At 36.0% G+C, this 25351-nt stretch overlaps 1 protein-coding gene across 1 annotated transcript in view; it reads right to left on the bottom strand.

Annotated features, from left to right (window-relative positions):
- Cfap47 (cilia and flagella associated protein 47) overlaps nt 1-25351 on the bottom strand; it is a 272610-nt gene that overhangs the window by 2736 nt on the left and 244523 nt on the right. Inside the window, exons 62-64 of the mRNA XM_052731290.1 lie at nt 24020-24191; nt 23292-23453; nt 2992-3160 (exon numbers count right to left, since the gene is read on the bottom strand). Of these exons, the coding sequence (XP_052587250.1) occupies nt 2992-3160; nt 23292-23453; nt 24020-24191 (503 nt within the window). The remainder of the gene's footprint in view (nt 1-2991; nt 3161-23291; nt 23454-24019; nt 24192-25351) is intronic.

Genomic DNA, 25351 nt, shown 5'->3' on the forward strand with positions numbered 1-25351 from the left:
ATATTAACATATATATTATTTTTATGCAAGTATGACCATAAAACATCATATATTTCATGTTCTATAATTCTGATAGTTATTAAGGTTTTTTGAGATTGTGTAGTATGTGTGTAGGTATGTACATATGTGTGCAGGTACCTGTGCTTGTGTGTACATGTATGTGGAAGTCAGAGGTTGGCATCAGGTATCATCTTTGATTGCCCCTGCTCCACCTTATTTTTTAAGACAGGGTTGCTCAATGATCTAGAGCCCATTGATTAGACTAGGCTGGCTGGCCAAGGAATTCCAGGGATCTGCCTGTCTTCTCCTTTTCATAGCGGGGCTACATGTGTGTGGAACTGTGTCTAAACTCTGAGCAACATGGGGATTGGAACTCAGGTCTTCATGCTTGCCTAATATATACTTTACCAACTGAGCCACCTGCCAGCCCTAGTACTCACCAAGATTTTTTTCATAGTCACTTGGGAAAACTGATTAGATTTTCTACTCCTCTGGAGCAGAACTCCTTTTGACAAAATAAATGAAACAACTTAACTTCCTTCTATCAAAGCTAATGCTACTTGTCTTGTTTCCTAATTGGAAAACAACAGGTTTTCATTATTCTAAGGATGACTTAGTTGAATGAAAAATTATAAGGCATGAGAACACAATTGTTGAGGTTTGTCTAGGTAAGATTAATCAAAACTATCCTTATAAATTATTCCTTTTTCTCAGTGAAGTAGAATGAAGATGATATTGTTGTAATTAGTGATTTAATACTTAAATATTTAAAAATAACAATAGTGTAAATAATAATTTTAATTTAGATAATGACTTGACTTTTAGAACTGCAACATGAGAGTAAGTATGGATGTTGTTGAACTTAACTGGGATTTGGAGGCAGTGTGTATAAACTGATTTTTAAGATCAGTGATTTGGTATATGCAATGACTCTTATGAATCTCCAGGGTAATTCTGCTTGACATATCAATTTTAAAAGTTTGTACAGTGTAATGTTATATTTATACAGAGAGTTTCATCCCTAGGACCCACACAATTGTAGAAAAGTGCTAACATCCACAAGTTGTCCTCTGAACTACACACACACACACACACACACACACACACACACACACACACACACACATATCACGGCATGTGCAGGGCCCCTCGCACAAATGAATATATGTAAAAACACATTAGAAATACCAAAAGTAGTATAAGGACTCTAATATTATTTTTCATGTTTAGATATCTTATTATACATTTTTAGGAAATCAGCATTGGAGGAAAATAAAGTCTTCATAGAACTGTATGTGGTATGTTTATAATTTCCATTAAGTCTACACATACTTCTCAAAATTGAAAAAAATAAGAGATTTAGGATTTATCTATAAATTTGAATATTAAATGAATATTTGAAGTAGGGTTTACCATGTTTATATATCTACAAACAAGACAATGAATATATGAAATTATGTATTCTATTCATGTACATATTTGTAATTTTACATAATAAAAATTAAATCAACAAACTAATATTTTCTTGTTTTTAATTGATTCTCACACTGCAGCCCAGACTGATGTCTAAATCAGAATCCTCTAGCCATTACCTCCTGAATGCTGAGATTACAAGTACATCACAGAAATTCTGGCAAAAAAAATAATATTTTTTAAAACAGGCTTCAATGTGAATCTATCTCCCATAAGCCTTTATCAATATTTCAAATAATAGTGGAGGCAATGAGGAATATGCAGCAAGGCAAAAGAGGATTCATATCTGATGTCCTAGGTTCTATAAAATCTTAGAACAATGAAAAAACATTCTCTTAAACAATAACTAAATTTTTATTTTCAATATTCATTAAAACAATGACATTTTCTTCTGTTAATGGCAGCAATTAATTGTTTGCTTTAAAAGTTTAGGGATTTCTTTGGCAGTAGGAGTTGTAGGGTTATATGAGGACAACATGCGCTTTATGTCTATGCTACAGAAAGTAAACTGTGGTAATAGTTATCTTTATCAAAGAATTTGAAAGTTGTCCTTAGCCCCAAATTTCTCACTATAAAGTATGTATGAAATTCTATAAAGACACTTCTCTTACTGGATAAATTTTCAAAACTGTATTTAACTGTTAGCAAAACAATCACTTGAAGGTCTTCCACAGATACGACCAAATTTACAATGCATATTTTTTTCTTGTCCTGGATGGTTTTTATTGTTTATTGTATAATTTATTTTGTTGAATTTTATTCATCACATACTGTGGGGCGTTTACCCACCACCCCCACAGTTCCCCAGAGTTTTCTTGAGTGTGAGCAGCAGGAAATATTAGATAGAATGATTTATATTGCGGAGATAAACAGAAAATAAAGGATAGCCTCGAGAGAGCCTGGAACCTTTTCCAAAGGCCCCCCCCCACTGTCTCTGCCCCCCAGGGCATTTATAGAGACGCCAAGGGGTGGAGCAAAAGACCTCCTCCCCCAGCACAGCCAAGTGCAGACCATCTCAGACACCTGCACTCAGGCCCATGGTCCTAATTATCCTCTATGCGGACCTGCTGTGTAAAGCCACGAGGAACCCGAGAACGGGCTCCCACAGGTTCCCCTTCCTTAATATATAAAAAATAACTCATTATTAAATAGCTTACAGCAATCTCCACAGCTGTTATACCTCCCAGTATGGGAGTAGAGGATGATAAAGATGACATTTCTCTTTTGAATACAATGCATATTTTAATTAAAAAAATTTACTTTCTATTTTACATCAACATTTTGACAATATACTGTAACCAATGTTTGCAAGAGGTATGTTTCAAATAATATAAAGTCCTTGAGTAAGCACTTTTTAAAAGAAAGTGTTACGTGACTATACAAATCATCTATACATTTAACATGAAATGTAAGCAATTGCTTAATTTCTCCTACTATTAACAAATTATTTTATTATATTCAATACCTAAATTTATTATTTGGCTTTGAAATGTAAAAGTTGTGTTTTTTAAAACTTACCTTTACTACAAGTGTTGCTTGATATTTCTTACTGTACATTCTGGGTTTAAATCCTACAATGATGGAAATTCCTTTTGTGTAAAATGGAGGGAGTTCTCCAGTATGAGGTTTTACAAAAAAATCTCGATCACCACCTGGCAGAAAATATGCTGTAAATGGCTCATAATACCTAGAAAGGATGAATGAAATCCATCAAATTGGTCATTACCTCATTGACTCTGTGAATCATAAATTCTGCTCCAACAGACCCGTAGTTCAAAATGAATACTGAATGCTTACAAAAATGTGTGAGGTGGCATTTTGAAAATTACCAAATAGTGTCTACCCTAGTTTTTTTTCTGTTACTGTGGTAAAACATCATAATCAAAATAACTTAGGAAGGAAAGGTTTATTTGGCCTTCACTTTGCAGTCATTGTCTATCATTGAGGCAAGCAAGGGCAAGATCTTAATCAGAAGCTGAGGCAGGAACCAGAGAAACACTATGAACTGGGTTGTTTTTACAAACCTAGCTTGCTTATGGAACCCAGGACCATTTTCCCAGTGATGGGGCCACCCATAGTGGGCTTAGCCCTCTCCCATTAATCATCAGTCAGGGCAATGCCTAACAGACAAGCTTACGGGGAAATCTGATTGAGGGGATTTCTCAGCTGATGTTCCCTCTTCTTAGGTGTCTCTATAGTTTGTGTTAAGTTGACAAAAATTAACTAGAACACTATCATTCTTTTCTCAGGGTGGCAAAATAAGTTTTTTCATTTATATCTTATATTCATAGTGTACTAAGATAAATGTTGTCCATATAAAAATTGGTCAAATTCAGTGCCCCAGAGGAAAACTTAGTCATTTGTAAATAAACTCATATGTAAAGCAATTGACCACTAAAGGTATGATAAAGCCTTTTGTCTCTACTTCTGTTCCATTATACTATTTACTTACTTACCAGAATTTTCTACTTGCTAAGTACTATGAACTTACTTGAGTCTCACTAAATATTTACAGGTATGAAGATAAGATTAAAGTATGAAGTATAGGGACATTTATGTTTCAAGCTACCATTTCATGCCATGATAGACTACAACTGAGAAAAAGAATGTTAGTTAAAGAATTTCTTAGTTTACTAAAATAGGGTAGAGGTACACTGCAAACAAGTTTTAAGTTCACAATTTAAAATAAAGTATTAGAGATGCATGTAAAAGATCAAAAGTGGCTTCTGAAAACAGGTACAATAGTGCAACATAGAAAAAGACATGGGACAAATTAGGTTGTTAGTCACTGGTCCATTCAACAGACAAGTACTGAGTATCATGGTGGGAGATTGGAGAGCACGTTCTGTAGATATGGGTGGCCTGGATTTGAATCATAGCTCTATGTAGCATTTCAAGAAGTTTACTTAATCTTTTTGCACCCCAGTTTTGTCATTTCTTAAATTAATAAACAGAGTCAAGTCATTGTACCAATGACTAACCCATGGACAGTGGTTTGAAAGGACTACCAATATTACTTCAATCATTATTATCATTGTGGTTTTAAAATATTTTATAACTAGTGCTAGGAAATGATGGGTAATGCAATAAATGAGCTGAATAACATGGAGTACCTAGAAGGATTACAACAGGAAGCTGACAGACAGATATTCACAGGAATCCATAAGTCTCCCTTGCCCAGAGAGACATCCATTAAGAAAAAATGTATGGAAGAATTCTCTTTGTGAGGAACAGAGAAACCAGTTAAGAAGCTGTGGTTACAGTTCTATATTACCATGCTTGGTTACCAGCTTCTTTTAAGAAATGACTTTTGTTTTTATGACATGGTCTCTTGTATCCTAGGCTGGTCCCAAACTCACTATGTAGCAGAGGATGACTTTAAAACTTTGATCCTGCCGGGCGGTGGTGGCGCACGCCTTTAATCCCAGCACTCGGGAGGCAGAGCCAGGCGGATCTCTGTGAGTTCGAGGCCAGCCTGGGCTACAGAGTAAGTTCCAGGAAAAGGCACACAGCTACACAGAGAAACCCTGTCTCGAAAAACCAAAAAAAAAAAAAAAAAACAAAACAAAACTTTGATCCTGTTGCCTATTCTTCCAGAGTGCTGAGGTGAAAAGAATGTACCACTATGCCCAGTTTATGCAGTGTTGGGGATCAAGCCAAAGGCTTCCTGTGTGCTGCTAGGCAAGCTGTCAACTGATCAGTACCCCCATAACACAGACTTTTTAAATGCGAAAAACTTAAACAAAGATAGAAACTAAAGTAGATAAACTCTCTAATGGATGTCTCAGAAATTAAAAGAAACACAATAGACTATTACATGTAATTATATTTAAGAAAATTTGAAAAATAAGAAAGGAATCCACAAATTCTTAGCAAAGTAAAACCTGTCAATGGACTGGTTCAATAGGTCTGTAAAAATGATTTTAGTAGTAATTTAAAACTTTCCTGTGAAGAAAATTACACTATCAGATACCTTCTCAGAAGAATGCTACCTGCCATTCAAAGAAGAGCTAGTATCAACAGTATCAATCCTTCTTTAAATTCACCCTCAAGTAACTATACCTTATATCATACCTCCACAAAATATAGGAAGAACAAACTTTACCCAGGGTTATCAGAAAAAAAAACTTAAGTCAGGGTAAATATAAATGAAAGAAAACATAAAAAATGTAAAATCTTGAGTTGACTTATTGAATAAACCAACAAAATTCAACCAAGTCAACAGAAATATAGCCAGATAACCTTAAAAAGAAAAGATGTTTAAATAAACAAAAATGAAGGGTAGGATATAAGAGACACTTTAGAAATAATAATGATCATCAGAAACTAGTTAAAACAATTATAAGCCCAGACTAAGAGAAAGCTTAGGAGTGAAGGGCAAGTATCTAGAAATACATAATCTCTACAACTGACAAAGATATTGAAAATCTAACAAGACTGCTTAAATAAGAATGAGGTTATATCAGTCATATGGTTTCACTAGTGTATGCTACCAGCATTTAAAACATACATTTTTATTACATTTTATTTTTGTGTATGTGTGTGTATGCACATGTGTATGTATGTGAGTACATAGGTATGTATGTATATGTGTACATACACTGTGTGTGTGTGTACATGTGTGCCAAGAAGCATGTGTGGAAGACAAAGGACATCTTATAGGAGTCAGTTATTTTCTTCTACTATGTGGGTCTCATGGATTGGATTGTCAGGCTTGGGGCCAGGATCCTTTACATGCTGATAAATCTTGCTAGCCCATCGAACATGTTCTTGAAAGAAGAATTAACATAGACTCCTCTTAAACTCTTGAATACTGAAGATAAATGAAGTAAAAATAAAAAACTTCGTACTTCTTATCTCATTTAATGAGGTCAGTATCAACCTGATCTCAGAAGCAGATATTGACTGTGTAAAAAAAAAAAAATCAAAAACCACATGGGTGATTATCTTTAATGAATACGGAATCAAACTACTAATAAAAACAATTAACTAGCACATTTAAAGAATTATATATGGAAACCAAGTAAGTTTTCCTCTGGGAAGAAAACAAAAAGAAAAAATCCACACAAGGAAGATGAGGTATGCATATTCATGGACTGCTAGAATCTTTAGGGAATAAACCAAGGCTAGCTAGAGAAGAACTAGAAGAGTAGGTATGTGATGGCAGAAACACACTGGTTTTAGTTGCAAAGAAACAAAGGAAAGTGGAAATTAGAACATGGGAATTCAGAATCTATTTCAGAGGGCTCAGCCACAATTAGAGAATATTCTTCACTCAATGTGAGGTTCAGAACATCTTAAGGTACAGACAAAGCCTCAGAAAATTCAGTGCTTCCATAACAGATAGGTTAGATGATGTTAACAATTTTAACTGCAAGGGGGAAAGCAAGGAAGAGGCAGAGGAAGAGAGAGAAAGCACTCTAGCGCATAGCATATAGTACTTGCACAAGCTCAGTGTATTAGTTAAGGTTTCTACTTCTGTGAAGAGACACCGTGACTATGGCAACTCTTGTGAAGGAAAACATTTAAATTGGAGCTGGCTTACGATTTCAGAGGTTTAGTCCATTGTTATCATGGTGGAAAGCATGGTGGCATACAGCCAGACATGGTGTTGGAGAAGGAGCTGAGAGTTCTACATTTTGATCCTCATACAGCAGAACGAAACTGAGACACTAGGCCTAGCCTGTGCATATAAGACTTCAAGGCTTTCCTCCATGGTGATACACTTCTTCCAACAATGTCACACCTATTCCAACAAAGCCATACCTCCTAATAATGCCACTCTCTATGGGCCAAGCATTCAAACGTGAGTCTATGGGGGCCATTCCTATTCAAACCACCACACTCAGGAAGGGGTAGTCCCAGGAAAAATGCAATTTGACACCTAGTAGTTACAACAAGCCATTTTTACAAATTAAAATGACTTTAAGATTTCATCTTACACCTGTCAGAATGGCTGAGATAAATCACAAAACTTAACTCTCATCCTGGTGAGGATGTGGAACAAGGGGAACACTCCTCCATCGATGGTGGGAGTGCAAACGTGTACAGCCAGTATGGAAATAAATATGGTGGTTTCTCAGAAAACTGGGAATCCATCTACCTCAAGATCCAGCTACACCACTTTGGGGCATATACTTAAAGTATGCTCCATCCGACCACAAGGACACTTTCTCAACCATGTTCATTGCAGCTTTATTCATAATAGTCAGAAAAAATAAACAACCTAGATCTCACACAACAAAATAATGGATAAAGAAAATGTACAATTACACAATGGAGTATTACTCAGCTCTTAAAACAATGACATCATGAAATTTGCAGGCAAATGGATGGAACTAGAAAAAAATCCTGAGTGAGGTAACCCAGATCCAGAAAGATAAACACAGTAGGTACTCACTCATAATTGGATATTAACTGTAAAGTAAAGGATAATCATTCAGTCTATATCCAATCCTGGAATATTAACTATTTTCTTAAATAGCATTACTAGGATTCAAACACAGAAATGAAAATAAAAATCATTCCATTATATGAGTCAGTAATTCCATGTGTGAAATACATGCATTAAACTACTGAATATGGTCAAATATACATGCTCCATAGCAAAGAGGTGAAAATAACCAGCATTTAGTGAATGAATAAAATGAATGCATTATATCCACAGAATAGAATATTAATCAGCTACTCAAAGGAAGGAAGTATAGTGTGCTGGCTAATATCTGCAATTCCTCTCACTTGGAATGATAAGTCAGGAAGTTTACCACAAGTTCAAGGCTGGTCCTCTGCACACTGTGAGAATCTGTTTCAAAACTTAAAAAAAGGAAACAAGTACTCACACATGGCAAACATGGGTGAGCCTTGAAAAATGTTATGTGAAATAAACCAGAAAAAAAAGGCCACTCTGATTATATAAAATAGGCAAATTCATACACATAGAGCCAATTAATAGTTACTAGAGAACTGTGGGAGGGGAGATGGGTAGTAACTGCTTAATAAATGAGGGAGAAATTCAAGAGAAATAAGTACTAAGTTATCCAATTGCATAATTGGAAATGACTGAAATGACAAATTTAAATGTTATCTTACTACACTAATGGTACATAGTAAAGTTATAACATGATGTTAAAATCATAGGAAAATACTTAGATCAACTAATCTTCTGTTCCAACTTCATTTTAAATAAAGGCAATCTGGACAAATACACTAAAAAAGTAAACAAACAAGACAAATAAATGGTGTTAGCAATAATGGATATCCATATATCTATTACAAAAATCATTGTACAAAAATCAATTAATTCAAAATCAAAGATCTTAATTTATGAACTGAAACTGAACTAGTTAGAGGAAAATATTGGTAAAATACTAGAAGACATAGTCACAGTTCAGGCCTTTCTAACAAGGACTCTACTCCTTCAGTAATACCATGACTTTATTGGCTTCCAACAGTGTGTTGTATGAGATTAAAAAGTGTTTGCACAGGGCCGGGCGGTGGTGGTGCACACCTTTAATACCAGCACTCAGCACTCGAGAGGCAGAGCCAGGCGGATCTCTTTGAGTTCCAGGCCAGCCTGGGCTACCAACTAAGTTCCAGGAAAAGGCGCAAAGCTACACAGAGAAACCCTGTCTCGAAAAACCAAAACCAAAAAGAAAAAAAAAGTGTCTGGACAGCAAAGATAACTAATCAAGTGACAAGATAGCCTACAGAATGAGAGAAAATAACTGCTATGCTAGAATTTATAAAGAACTCAAAAAATACCTAAAACTTAGACAACACACTAAAAATGGGTCAATAATGCAACAAAGAGAGAGTTCTCAAATGATCAAGTATCAATGTCCAATAATTTTAAAAACTTTTCAACATCCTTAGACACCAAGAAAATGAAAATTAAAACTACATGGTGATGCCATCTAACCTCATTCAAAATGGATCCCATAAAGAAAACTAGGAACAAATGGTGGTGAGATAGTATGAAAAAGGGTATATTTATATACTGCTGGTGGCAATGTAAATTAGTCCACTTGCTATGGAAATCAGCATAGAGGTTCCTCAAAATACTGCAAATAAAACTATCATATGATGCAGCTACTTTCATCCTTGATATCGCTGACAGGCTCTAAATGAACATATGGCAGAGATACTCAGACAATTACGTATACTGTAAATAAAATATGAATTACTGTGAAGTTGGAATGACGAACCCATCATGACATATTATCCTCTCATATTTCTTCTTTTTTTATTATCTGGTTACTGGAATATGAGCTGTGGTCCTAAGGCTTTTGGCCTTAAGTAATTAAATGTTCCTAACATTTTGCTAAGAAGAGTCTCGTAAATCACAATGCAATGAACTACTAAACCCTAGAAATGACTCCATTATTCTGATTTCTGATCTTTCACATGCTTACAAAAATATGCAAAAATAGATTTTCTTTCTGATTCCTTATGACTGTTACCTATTCCTAGATGTAAATGGAAGCATGGGAAGGGAAGTACAATTAATGGTCCATCTATTCAAAAGTCAGCTATATAGAAAACTGAAGACAGAAGCATCGATTTCACAAGATAGCACTAGCCATTAAATTAAGTGCTAGGTAGCATAAAGGGATAGCTATTCAGAGGAAAGGTATATGAGTTGGCTTGCCAGACAAATGATAGGAACACACTTTTCAAGGGTCATTGTGGTTATGCTGCTTTTAAAAGAACTGCAAAGAGAAAAGGTGGTAGTGGAGGGGTATAGAACAGCAAGGTTCTGTAGTAATCAAGGTAAAAATATCAGTGATTTAATCCAAGGTGGCACTAGTAGTAATGGTAAAAAATAACTTGGTTTTGCTTATATTTATAGATTGGATGGCCAAGTTTTCTAATAGATCATAAATGATATGAGTCAGAAACTGGGGAACACAAATTTGTTGCAACATTCTCTGAGGGATGTGTAAAACTAGAATTACCATTCACTTAAATGAGAAGTCTGTAAAAAGACTCCCCTTTGGGGAGAAATAATTTATTTTTATAAACTTTATGTTAATTATTAATGTTCTGTTGAGCTATTTATAAAACAGAAAATTAATATGTATGTTTGATGTTTAGGGAAAAGTTCAGGAAATGAAATACATTTTGGGTTCTTCAAAGTACAGATGATAAATTCAGCAAAAATGTGAAAATACCTAGAAAAGGAAGGTGGACAGAGGTAAGAACAATCAAGTCCTGGGAAACAACATTTAAAGAATAAGTATGAGAGGGAGGCAGTAAAGAAATGGCCAGCAACAGAGAAGCAAATACAAGAAAATGTGATCCTTTCAGGTTGATGTTACGACAGTGGTTGGAGATGGTCACAGGGAGATAAGAAGCAAAAATTAATTTCTGGATTGAGAAAAATATGCACAGTGTTTAACAGTGATGGCACTGGATACTTTATGAGAGTAGCTACTGGAGTCATCAGGAACCATGCAAGCTGTGCTACATGAAAGAATAACAGACTAAATACTAATGCGGAGTTACCACAATGTATTTTTATTATTTATCTGCAATCTATCTGTCTGTCTGTCTGTCTATCACGTATGTATGAATATTCTGTTTGGTTCCTCTATGTATGTATCTATGTGTTTTTTGTTTTTCTGGAGATGTGGTTTTTTTCTGTGTAGCCCTGGCTGTCCTGAGACTCACTCTGTAGACCAAGCTTGAACTTAAGAGATTCATCTTCCTCTATCTCCTGAGTGCTGGGATTACAGGTATGTGCCACCCCTTCCAGCCTACAATGTATTATAACAGCAAAGAGTAAGGGAAAGACAATGTGCTGACATGAACTTCAATACTGGGATTTAGGGGAGCAGGAAAATGACATACAGTGAGTGACAAGAGTGAGGAGTCCCTGACTACAGTATCAAAGCAACATGTATGTATTTTCAAATTCCTCTCAAGGGATATTACTGCCATTGGATTTTGTTCCAAATCTCATTTTCTTTTTCTTTTTTCTTTTTGGTTTTTCAAGACAGGGTTTCTCTGTGTAACAATCCTAGCTGTCCTGGAACTAGCTGTGTAGACCAGGCTGGCCTCAAACTCACAGAGATCCACCTGCCTCTGCCTCTTGAGTGTTGTGATTACAGGTATGCACCACTACCACTCGGCAACCAAATCTCATTTTCCTGTTCTCTGTTGGAAATGCCTTAACTATGTGACCCTTTTAAACTTGTAGAGTCTTAAATATGCCCACAATAGGATTATTGCTACCTAGTCCCAACCATCCCATTTTCACGCTGTGTGACTTCTGGCAGGTTGGTAAGTACTTTATTGACTTATTCCTTTGTTTAAGCACTTACAGAGAAGGCACGACTGATGAAACAAGATGAATATGCAGGTTCTCTGTGTCAATACTTAAGAGATTTTTTTTTTGTATGTGGTACAGTCCTGTAATATTAAATACTAGGGAGGCTGATGCAAAAGGATTTACAAGATCAAAGTTGGGTTACATAACTTAGCAAAACTATCTCAAAATATATTACAAAAGGATTTAGATATATAATTCAGTAGTAGAGTACTAGACTGGTTTGTGTGAGGCTCTAGGTTTAAAAACTCTTATCAGTGAAAAACAAAACCCTGTTCTTGTATGCATCATTCCTTAGTGATACTTATTTTGGCTACATTCAACAACGCTAATGCTAGATTTGTCTCAAAAAGAACAGAAGTGTTTAGTAGTTTTCTCAGAGATTTGGTATTTGAAATATACCTGAAATATGTACCATGTTTGTTAATGCTACTACAATTTATAACTGCCCAGATTGGAGGATTGTAGGACATCAAACAGAAGTAAGGACATGAAAAAGTGTTTCCCTGTTGGGATATGTTCATAAAGTAGTAGGCAGGAAGAAGCACCTTAATAACCAAGCACTGCCAAATCTGGTAATAGAAAATTCAATTAAAATTACTGAATATTTATGTGTGTGTATGTGTGTGTGTGTGTGTGTGTGTGTGTGTGTGTGTGTGTGTGTGTGTGTGTGTGTGTAGGTGCATGTGTATTTAGGTAAATTAGATACAGTGATACAAGCTTTGTAGTGTCATTAAAATTAAATAATTTTACACATTCTAAATATGTGGTAGACATGTTATACATATTTATTATTGCTGTTATTGTGGTTTTAGGGAATACTAGGGACTGAAGAGAATGCAGTGATCAAGAATAATCACTTAAGTGGGCTCATATTGTCCTATATTTGACACAGTGCTAGTATGTATTGGAAATAAATTATTTTCCCTCATAATAATACCATTAAACATATTAGAGAACTGTATTTTGGAAGATTAGCCATTCTCATATATTTGTTACAAGAATGCAGAAGTCATTCTCCATGGTAAAAATAACTGTACTCAGATCATGGAAATAGCTTCTCACATAAATAATGACTCTAGAAAAATGACACGAAGAGAGGAGATCTATAAGATTTTCAAAAGTGGAAGCTGATATTAAATTGTAGTGATCTTTTCATGTTTTGCTCCCCATCTGGAGCATTTGAAAGCAATTTATCTCTATCAGTAAGAAGTCTTTGATAGAAATGCTTACAAAATATTTCATCAGATTTTCTTTACACATCACCATTTTGTAGTGTGTCTCACTATGTATCCCAGGCTTGCTATACACTCTTTATGTACTTTTTTCAGGACGACCTCAAACAGACCTCCAGTTTAGAAAATACTCTCATGGGATTTTGGATTTGTTAGTGATTCTATATATTTCATTCAATATAAAAGAGTTCAAGAGCTCATTTCTTTTTCACAGTTTGAATGAATTTGTCAAATACGATTTGATGTACTGGAACTTCTGATAAACACATTCATCCCCAGAAAAAATGCTTACTGAAATTCACTGAAGTAAATCTATTTCATATTTCTCTTTTGCAAAAGAGTTCTCTTAATCTTAATGCAAAATTAGACATTAATGAGAGATGCAAACATATTCTAATTTTGAACAAAATGTCTAAAATAATGTCAGTAGTATTAACTAAAAATCTACTCAGAAGTATTTGACTATAATTAAGCAGAAATTTTTTCCTTTTGGTTTCTTTCAAAAACCATATTGCCACCTTTTTTTCTTTTCCCACTATTAAGAGTCCAAAATTGTGATAGAGGTGGAATCATATGCCCTGTATTACATGGTAGTAGCCATAAAAGTAGGAGAAAAGAACTTCAAAGACATTTTAAAGATTAAGATACCAATAGGAATAAATTGAATGGCAACTTGAGCAAATTGCCTTTGTAACTGCCTCATTATTCTCAAAAGGCCCACTGAACGTAAAAATGTTACTCTTTAAAGGGAAACAAGACAGTGAGAATTGAACTAATTTCTTTCTCTGAGAATATAAACTATACATGAAATCTTGACCTTTTGTCATAGGAAAGTAGGTTAAAGTATACATATCTGAAAAATTTTTAAATAGTATAGTTAGAGTTGATTAAAATTAGGATCTTTCTCAAAATAATGTGAGAAGAAATAATAATGTACTTGATTTATACTGGATATTCAGTAGAGGATATGATCGTGTTCTCTCTTTGTGACAGTAAACACTGTTCCTGGTTCCGTCTCCAATTAATTAAGTGGAGAGAGTTTCTAATTAAACTCAGACAATGTAGGCTAATGAAAATAAAATAATCATGATAAGATATTCATCTATAATTTTCTTTTGTGTCATACAAAATTTTGAGGTTTATCTTGATTGTCTTTTAACTGATGATTGTATTATTTAATTACAACTGTCAACAGCAATCATAAGTGAGCTAATGATGGAACTCGGGTTATTTTCCATTCAAATGATTTGGCTCATATTTTTCCATTAGAATAAGGGCAAAAGCTATCATTGAGTGGTTAATTCAGGATATAGTATAGGGCTGACAAAGTGTCTCAATGGCTAAGGGTGCTTGCCACCAAGCCTAAAAGCCTGAGTTCAGTCTTTGGAACTCACATGATAGAAACAGAGAGACAAGCAAGTTATCTTCTGATAGCCACATACTTCTGATGCACACACACAAACACACATACATATACAAAATAAATATATGCAAAAAAATTAAAGGATAGAATACAATAACCTGATTACTAGGAACTCTGTGAATTATTTATTTTCCAACAACTAAAATAAAGATACTTGAAGTTCCTAGAAGTTGAAAATAAGTTCTCATTCTCATGTTAAAAAGGAATCTATCTTTCATCTCTACAGTACTCACACATGGAACTTGTGATGTAAATCATTTAAAACACCTCTATTGCAAAAGGTGATGAAGAAATCCCATGTGCTACATAGGTCATTTAATCATAGAGGAATATGAAAGAATACTCATTTCTGTCCCATGATACAGCTTTCTCAGTAAACAAGTATGCTCTCAACACAAACTATCTACTAAAGAAATACAACCCCACTTTTTAGTCCTGATGGCAGAGGAACTGTATTAAACCTGATCAAAGTAGGAATGTTAAACAGACTAGTAAAGAAGGAATGTTTATGTTCCTGGAATAGCACCAATCACGGCTGTAACTATGCTTTACTGTATATAGTTCATAATGAGTCAGATTCTAAATATATGCCTGTAATAGTTTCATGGAATAAATAAGCATATACATCACTATGTGGTTTTAAAAATCATAGTACTGATCTTCCAATGTTTTTTGTAGTGTTGGAGAAGGAAGGTGTAAACAAGGTAGATGTAATGTAAACAAGATACATGAAAATGCCATAATGAATCCCATTACTTTAGATGGTAACTTTAAAACAAAAAAGGGGTCCAGCATAATACTGAATATCTGTAATTTCAGCAATCAAGAGTCTAGGGAGACAGATGACTGAAGTTCAAGGCCTACATAGTCATCACATAGCAAATTCTAGCCCAGCTAAGACTACATAGTAAGACCCCCCATCTCCAAATAAGCAAACAGAGTTTAAAATGACAATATTAGCATTGTTCTAGGGGGGCAAAAAAGTAAGGGTTAGGTGAAAGTTTCTGAATCCTGTATTCATTTATATAGTAAATATCATAGCAGTTGAAAGGACTTTATGAAATCCCTGGGTAAAAATAGCAAATGATTATATAAGCTAGTATTCTTTAGAAATTTAATAAGTACATCCAGTTTCTTCTTTGCCTCCCAGGGTTCTTCATGGTAAAATCATATTTAGTAATCACCATGGGTATAGCTGATTAACTTTTGATTATTAATGAAACCAAAATACTTAGGAATGTTTTTTTCTTACAGAGTATATTTAGTAAAAATCCTTTATATGCCTGACACTCAATGAGAGATTCTGAGTGCCTTTCCTTGTGGAATTTTGTCTAACAGTGACAGCATATATAACAGACATTACATGGCACAACACATCACAATCAGTTTTCTGGAAGCTAAAGTAGAATAAAACATCTTGAAAGAGACTAGAGAAAAATGAAATATCACTATTAGGGGAACAAATCAAATATCAATTTCCTTCTCAGAAGCCACTGAAGTTAGACTAACGTGTTGAAAGAAAAAGAACTCTGAACCATGAATTCTATGTTCAGCAAATTTATCCTTTGTTAATGAAGGAAAAAGAAAGAAAATCTCATATTAAGCAAATCTATGAGAATGTTTCATCAGTGGGGCTATTCTTGAACTGCTACAGAATATACTTTGTGCAAAGATAAAGGAGCCAGAAGTGGCTAATAACTTTAGGAAGAACTACAAGCAAGAAAATGGAGGGGGTGGAAATTAAGGCTAAACATAATAGCCTACCATCCTCAGAAATAGTTCTTTAAAACTTCTTTGGCCCCGGACCCCATCCCTGGGCACCAGCCACTCCTGGGAAGACCTGCCCAACTTGGCCCCAGGTTCTGGCCACTGGGCAGGTTCCCTTCTAGCCCCACCGGGAAGTATCCCCTTCTCCAAGATCCTGCAATCTCCACGCCCTGCCCCCACGCCCATCCGCCTGAGACCCCAGCCTCTTCCTTAGACTTGGAGGCCAGCCCCCAGCTCCCATCTTGCCCCGGACTTCCCTTCTGGAGCACAGCTCACATCCTGCCCCGGACTTCCCTTCTGGAGCACAGAGAGAGAGAGAGGGGGGGGGGGGAGGGAGGGAGGGAGGGAAGGAAGGAGAGAGAGAGAGAGAGAGAGAGAGAGAGAGAGAGAGAGAGAGAGAGAAGAAGAGAGAGAGAGAGAGGAGCTCCCATCCTGCCCTGGACTTCCCTTCTGGACAAGAGCTCCCATCCTACCCTGGAGTTCCCATTTGGACAAGAGAGCTCCCATCTGGACAAGTGAGAGAGACTTCCTGAATCTGTCAGCTCTGTCTGAACCAAGTGTGCTGATAAGGCCAAGAACCAACATCAAGGACATGGGCAGACATCAAGGCAGAAATACATACAATAAAATGAATAGCAATACAGCATCACCAGAACCTAGCCCTCCTCCAACACCTAGACCTGAACGTCAGAAATTAGAAGAAGCAGAAGAAAACAGCCTTATGAATGACATCATGAAGAAGCTAGAGGCTTGTGTAGAGGAAAAGACAAAAAAATGGGAAGAACGCTGTAAACAACTAGAAGAAAGGGCAAACAAATTAGAAGAAATCAATAAAGTCCTGGAAGAAAACAATAAAGTACTGAAAGAAAATCAAGAAAAAGCAATGAAACAAATGAAGGAAACAGTCCAAGACCTGAAAAGGGAAACAGAAAAAATGAAGAAGACACAAACAGAGGGAATGCTGGAAATAGAAAATCTGAGTAAACGATCGGGAACTTCAGATGCAAGTATAACCAACAGAATGCAAGAGATGGAAGAGAGGATCTCTGATGTTGAAGATACAGTAGAAGAAATAGATTCATCAGTCAAAGAAAACACTAAAGCCAACAAAGTCATGAACCAAAATGTCCAAGAAATTTGGGACACCATGAAAAGACCAAACCTACGAATAATAGGGGTTAGAAGAAGGAGAAGAATACCAACTCAAGGGCACAGAAAATATATTCAACAAGATCATAGAAGAAAACTTTCCCAACTTAAAGAAGGAAATGCCTATGAAGATACAAGAAGCCTATAGAACACCAAACAGACTAGACCCCCCAAAAAAGTCCCCTCGCCACATAATAATTAAACAACTAAATGTACAGAATAAAGAAAGAATATTAAGAGCAGCAAAGGAAAAAGGCCAAGTGACCTATAAAGGCAAACCCATCAGAATAACACCCGATTTCTCAATGGAGACTTTGAAAGCCAGAAGGACCTGGACAGATGTAATGCAGACACTAAGAGACCATGCGTGCCAGCCTAGACTAATATACCCAGCAAAACTATCAATCATCATAGATGGAGCGAACAAGATATTCCAAGACAAAGCCATATTTAAACAATACTTATCCACAAACCCAGCCCTACAGAAAGCACTAGAAGGAAAATTCCAACCTAAGGAAGTCAGATACACCCTCGAAAACACAGGCAATAGATAAAGCCACAGCAGTAAACCCCAACGAAGAGAAGTACACACACATCACCATCAAAAAATAACAGGAATGAACAATCACTGGTCATTAATATCCCTCAATATCAATGGACTTATTTCACCTATAAAAAGACATAGGCTTACAGAATGGATACGAAAGCAGGACCCATCTTTCTGCTGCATACAAGAAACACATCTCAAATTCGAAGATAGACAGTACCTAAAAATAAAAGGCTGGGAAAAGACTTTCCAATCAAACAGTCTTAAGAAAAAAACGGGTGTAGCCATCCTGATATCCAGCAAAATAGACTTCAAACTAAAATCAATCAAAAGAGATCAAGAAGGGCATTATATACTCATCACAGGAAAGATCCACCAAGATGAAGTCTCAATTCTGAACATTTATGCCCCAAACACAAGGGCACCCACATATATAAAAGAAACATTACTAAAGCTTAAATCACATATAATACCCCACACATTAATAGTGGGAGACCTCAACACCCCACTTTCACCACTGGACAGATCTCCCAAATCAAAACTTAACAGAGAAAAAAAGGACTTAACTGATGTCATGACTCAAATGGACTTAATCGATATCTACAGAACATTCCATCCTAACAAAAAAGAATATACCTTCTTCTCAGCACCCCATGGAACCTTCTCTAAAATCGACCACATACTTGGCCACAAAACAAATCTCAACAGATACAAAACAATTGGAATAACCTCCTGTGTTCTATCAGACCACCATGGTCTAAAGTTGGATTTCAACAATAACAAAAACTACAGAAAACCTACAATCTCATGGAAACTGAATAATACTCAACTGAATCACCAATGGGTTAAGGAAGAAATAAAGAAAGAAATTAAAGACTTCCTAGAGATCAAAGAAAATGAAGACACCACATATCTAAACCTATGGGACACTATGAAAGCAGTACTAAGAGGGAAATTCATAGCACTAAATGCCCACATAAATAAGTTGGAGAAATCTCACACTAGTGACTTAACAGCACACCTGAAAGCTCTAGAACAAGAAGAAGCACAGTCTCCCAGGAAAAATAGACGCCAGGAAATTATCAAAGTGAGAGCTGAAATCAATAAAATAGAAACAAAGAGAACAATACAAAAAATTAATGAAACAAAGAGTTGGTTCTTTGAGAAAATCAACAAGATAGACAAGCCCTTATCCAAACTAACCAAAAGACAGAGAGAGAGCATCCAAATCAACAAAATCAGAAATGAAAAGGGGGACATAACAACAGACATTGAGGAAATTCAGAGAATCATCAGGTCATACTTCAAAAACCTCTACTCCACAAAACTGGAAAACCTAAAAGAAATGGATAACTTTCGGGATAGGTACCACATAACTAAGTTAAATCAAGACCAGATAAACTATTTAAATAGTCCAATAACCCCTAACGAAATAGAAACAGTCATTAAAAGTCTCCCAACCAAAAAAAGCCCAGGACCAGATGGTTTCAGCGCAGAATTCTACCAGATCTTCAAAGAAGAGTTAATACCAATACTCTCTAAATTGTTCCACACAATAGAAACAGAAGAAACATTACCAAACTCCTTCTATGAGGTTACAATTACCCTGATTCCTAAACCAAACAAAGATACAACAAAGAAAGAGAACTACAGACCGATCTCCCTCATGAACATTGATGCAAAAATACTCAATAAAATACTGGCAAACAGACTCCAAGAACACATCAAAACAATTATCCACCATGATCAAGTAGGATTCATTCCAGGGATGCAAGGGTGGTTCAACATACGAAAGTCCGTCAATGTAATACACCATATAAACAAACTCAAAGAAAAAAACCACATGATCATCTCACTAGATGCAGAAAAGGCATTTGACAAAATCCAACACCCCTTTATGATAAAGGTCTTGGAGCGATCAGGAATACAGGGAACATACCTAAACATAATAAAGGCAATTTACAGCAAGCCAACAGCCAACATCAAATTAAATGGAGAAAAACTGAAAGCAATTCCACTAAAATCAGGAACAAGGCAAGGCTGTCCGCTCTCCCCATACTTATTCAATATAGTACTTGAAGTTCTAGCCAGAGCAATAAGACAACATAAGGAGATTAAGGGGATACAAATTGGAAAGGAAGAAGTCAAGCTTTCCCTATTTGCAGATGACATGATAGTATACTTGAGTGACCCCAAAGATTCCACCAAGGAACTGATACAGCTTATAAACACCTTCAGCAACATAGTAGGATACAAGATTAATTCAAAAAAATCAGTAGCCCTCCTATATACAATTGACAAACAGGCTGAGAAGGAAATCAGAGATACATCACCTTTTACAATAGCCACAAATGACATAAAATACCTTGGGGTAACACTAACCAAGCAAGTGAAGGACCTATATGATAAGAACTTTAAGTCCCTGTAAAAAGAAATTGAAGAAGATCTCAGAAAATGGAAAGATCTCCCATGCTCATGGATAGGCAGGACAAACATAGTAAAAATGGCAATCTTACCAAAAGCAATCTACAGATTCAATGCAATCCCCATCAAAATACCAACACAATTCTTCACAGACCTGGAAAGAATAATACTCAACTTCATATGGAAAAACAAAAAACCCAGGATAGCCAAAGGAATCCTGTACAATAACACAACCTCTGGAGGCATCACGATCCCTGACTTCAAGCTCTACTATAGAGCTACAGTAATAAAAACAGCTTGGTACTGGCATAAAAACCGACATGTGGACCAATGGAATCGAATTGAAGACCCTGACATTAATCCGCACACCTATGAACATATAATTTTTGACAAAGAAGCCAAAAGTGCACAATGGAAAAAAGAAAGCATCTTCAACAAATGGTGCTGGCATAACTGGATATCAACATGTAGAAGGCTGCAAATAGATCCATATCTATCACCATGCACAAAACTTAAGTCCAAGTGGATCAAGGACCTCAACATAAATCCAGCTACTCTGAACCTGCTAGAAGAGAAAGTAGGAAGTAGTCTTGAATGCATTGGCATAGGAGATCACTTCCAAAATATAACACCAGTAGCACAGACACTGAGAGAAACAATCAATCAATGGGACCTCTAGAAACTGAGAAGCTTTTGGAGAGCAAGGGATATGGTCAACAAGGCAAAGCGACACCCTACAGAATGGTAAAATGTCTTAACCAACCCCACATCTGACAGAGGACTGATATCCAGAAAATATAAGGAACTCAAGAAATTAGACATCAAAATGCCCAACAGTCCAATTAAGAAATGGGCTATAGAACTAAACAGAGAATTCTCAACAGAGGAAACTCAAATTGCTGAAAGACATTTATGGAATTGCTCAACATCCCTAATCATCAGGGAAATGCAAATCAAAACAACTCTGAGATACCACCTTACGCCTGTCAGAATGGCTAAGATCAAAAACACTGAAGACGCCTTATACTGGAGAGGATGTGGAGCTAGGGGAACTCTCCTCCACAGCTGGTAGGAATGCAAGCTTGTACAACCACTTTGGAAATCAATATGTCCCTTTCTTAGAAAATTGGGAATCCATCTCCCCCAAGATCCAGCTATACCACTCTTGGGCATATACCCAAGGAATGCTCAACCACACCACAAGAGCACTTGTTCAGCTATGTTCATATCAGCATTGTTTGTAATAGCCAGAACATGGAAACAACCTAGATGCCCTTCAACTGAAGAATGGATAAACAAAATGTGGTACATATACACAATGGAATACTACTCAGCAGAGAAAAACAATGACATCATGAGGTTTGCAGCAAATGGATGGATCTAGAAAAAATCATCCTGAGTTAGGTAACCCAGACTCAGAAAGACCAACATGGTATGTACTCACTCATAGGAGGATACTAGATGTGGAACAAGGATGACTGGACTGCTACTCACATCACCAGGGAGGCTACCTGGAAAACAGGACCCCAAGAAAGACGCAGGGATCACCCAATGACGGAGAAATGGAAGAGATCTACAGGAACAGCCTGGACATGAGTGGGGGTAATGAAGGGCGAGGGTCTAGGGAAAGAGAGCTTGGGGGAGCGGGAGATCCCAGCTGGATCAACAACAGAGAGGGAGAACAAGGAATAGGAGACCATGGTAAATGAAGACCACATGAGAATAGGAAGAAGCAAAGTGCTAGAGAGGCCCACAAAAATCCACAAATATACCCCCACAACAGACTGCTGGCAATGGTCAAGAGACAGCCCGAACTGACCTACTCTGGTGATGGGATGGCCAAACACCCTAATTGTCATGCTAGAAACCCCATCCAACTACTGAGGTATCTGGATGCAGAGATCCATGGCTAGGCCCCGGGTGGATCTCTGGGAGTCCAATTAGTGAGAATGAGGAGGGTTTATATGAGCGAGAATTGTTGAGACCAAGGTTGGATAAAGCACAAGGACAAATAACCAAACAAATGGAAACACATGAAATATGAACCAATGGCTGAGGGGTCACCAACTGGATCAGGCCCTCTGAATGGGTTAGACAGTTGATTGGCTTGATCTGTTTGGGAGGCATCCAGGCAGTGGGACCAGGTCCCGTGCTCATTTCATGAGTTGGCTGTTTGAAACCTGGGGCCTATGCAGGGTCACTTGGCTCGGCCTGGGAGGAGGGGACTGGACCTTCCTGGACTGAGTCTACCAGGTTGACCTCAGTCCTAGGGGGAGGCTTTGCCCTGGAGGAGGTGGGAATGGGGGTGGGCTTGGGGGAAGGTGAAGGAGGCCATAGGGAGGAGAACAAGGGAATCCGTGGCTGATATGTAGAACTGAACTGTATTGCAAAATAAAAATACAAATTAAAAAAAAAACTTCTTTGAAATTTATGTATTTTCAGTATAAATAGAGTGGCTGAAAAATATATAGGGGAAGCAGAAATTAAATAAAAGATAAATCTACCATTATATCTAGTAAATTCATGACTTCTATCAGTTGATAGAACTGGACTTGGTTATAGATTAGTGATACAGTGCTTATGAAGTTTGTACAAAGCCCTGGGATCAATAAAAGAAGAACCACTAAACAGGAAGTAGGAGAAGCGAAAAGAGTAAGTACTATCATCAACCAATGGGCTCTAATAAATACTTGTAGAGCTTTGGCTTCTTCTATTTTGCTGGTTTATATGTTATACATGAATATTTTAGCGAAAAGTTACCAAAAAAGCATAAATAATTAAATCTATAAGGGCTCTTTTTTCTGATTTCACAAGAATCATACAAAAAATCATTTAAAAAGACTAGAGAAATCATCTATTGTCTGTCTTAAAATTTCATTATACATTTCTGAATTAATTATATTCATAAAATCAGTTACCTAAATCTTCTTGATATATAATAAATACCTTGTCTGACTTGTCAGTCTAAATTCCGTGACAGATGTCTTGAATAAACCGATTCCTTGGATGTTAATTACATCCTCCACTTCAGGCTCAGTAGCAATCAGTGTTATAGGAAATTTCCAGATTCCATCTGTTATGCACTCAACTTTCAACGTGATATGAGCCCTTGAACACATACACACACAAACAAACACATACACATAAAAAAGATTAAAAAATACAACAGGAAGATAAGGAAAGAGATTAAATACATTAATTTAATATCTAAAGTAAAAATCAAAGTAACTCTTGAGCTCAGCAAAATGGGGATATTTTGTTTTTAAAATCTAGATGACTGTTATTTCTATTTTAGGAATAATTTTGTAGTTAATAATTTACAGTATCATTGTCATTTGAGATAATGATTTTGTGGGTCTTCTTATCTACTCTGTACTTAGCTCCCAAAATACAGTAATTGTTGCAAAACTGACTGCAAGTTTTCTGTAACTAACATAAACTATTAGTGTACTTAGTAAGTTATAGGTACATTCTGGCAAGGGTCCAATAAACTATGTATTTTTTCCATTAGAATTCTTTTCAGAGCTTATTAGCTAGAAATGATATAGCTCCAAATGTTTTTGCACAGTATTAAAGAAATAATATAGTCCAAATATTGAGAGGTAGAAAAAAGTAACATATTGAAATAAAAACCATAATAATGCTATATTTAAAAGAGAATGAATTATGTTTACCGGATTGGTTTTCTTGGTGTAAATATTAGATTGAAAATCAATGAAATTAATTCATGTTTTACATTAAAATGTTTTCTGTACAAATATAAAGTCACGGAAGAGCTCAGGTTAGTCTTCAAATCATCAGATTCAAATTCTATTTCATACTCAAATTCACGTCTTCTAGGAGGTACTAGGAAAATTAAATGAAAACAAAAGCATGTATCAGTTTAGCTCATTACACATAAACTGAACATCAATTTATGTGCCAACAGTATTTCTAAACAGGCTTTTAGAAGAGAAAATGGAAATTTTATCTAGCTTTATTTTCATAATGTTTACTATAAAACCAAGGATGTAATACTATGAGCTATTTTCATAAAATGAAATACATGAATAAATATTAAAATATAGAATAGAATTCTCAATATCTTTAATTCTTTACAATTTAGGCTTATGGATTAAGAAAAACTAAACAAAAATTGACAATCAATGCTAATTATGAAAAAGAAATACTTTTACATAGGTGATATCTGATAAATATATGCAGATTTAATTTTTAATTAATTTTGTCCCTGTTGATTATGTATTTTGCTGTGATTACAACTTGTTATACAAGGTCAGGTGTGGAATCATTTTGGCTTCAGAGTTTGGATTTTGAAACCTAGAATGCTCTATTCATAACATATATCTAATTATTTTAATTTGTATAGAAAATATAAAATACAAATGATATTTGTGAAGTAAAATTTGCCATTTAGAAAATGATTTAAGTAGTACATTTGATTCGTGTTAATTTTCTTTTTTTTCTTTTTTTCTTTTTTTTTTTTTTGGTTTTTCGAGATAGGGTTTCTCTGTATAGTTTTGGTGCCTGTCCTGGATTTCACTCTGTATACCAGGCTGGCCTTGAACTCACAGAGATCCGCCTAGCTCTGCCTTCCGAGTGCTGGGATTGAAGGCATGTGCCACCGCCAACTGGCAAAGATTTATTTGTTTATATGAATGCTCTGACTGCATGTATACCTGAATGCTAGTAGAGTACATCAGATACCATTAATGGTTGTAAGCCACCATGGGGCTGCTGGGAATTGAACTCAGCACCTCTTGAAGAACAGCCAGTGCTCTTAACCACTAAGCCGTCTCTCTAGCTCCCTCTATTTCTTAAAGAAACACTCATTCTTTTTTTTTAATAAATGCAATATGGCTTCAGCAACAATTCTTGAATTTAGAAGGGACTCAATGTTTAGCTCAGTGGCAGAGTATTTGCATAACAAGTATGAAACCCTGGGTTAAATGCTCAAAATAACACATACACAAAACAAGGAAAACAGAGAAAGATGTAGAAATTGAGTT

Source organism: Peromyscus californicus, unplaced genomic scaffold, assembly GCF_007827085.1.
Source record: "Peromyscus californicus insignis strain IS unplaced genomic scaffold, ASM782708v3 Scaffold_10__1_contigs__length_136768540, whole genome shotgun sequence".
NCBI classification, from domain to species: Eukaryota; Metazoa; Chordata; class Mammalia; order Rodentia; family Cricetidae; genus Peromyscus; species Peromyscus californicus.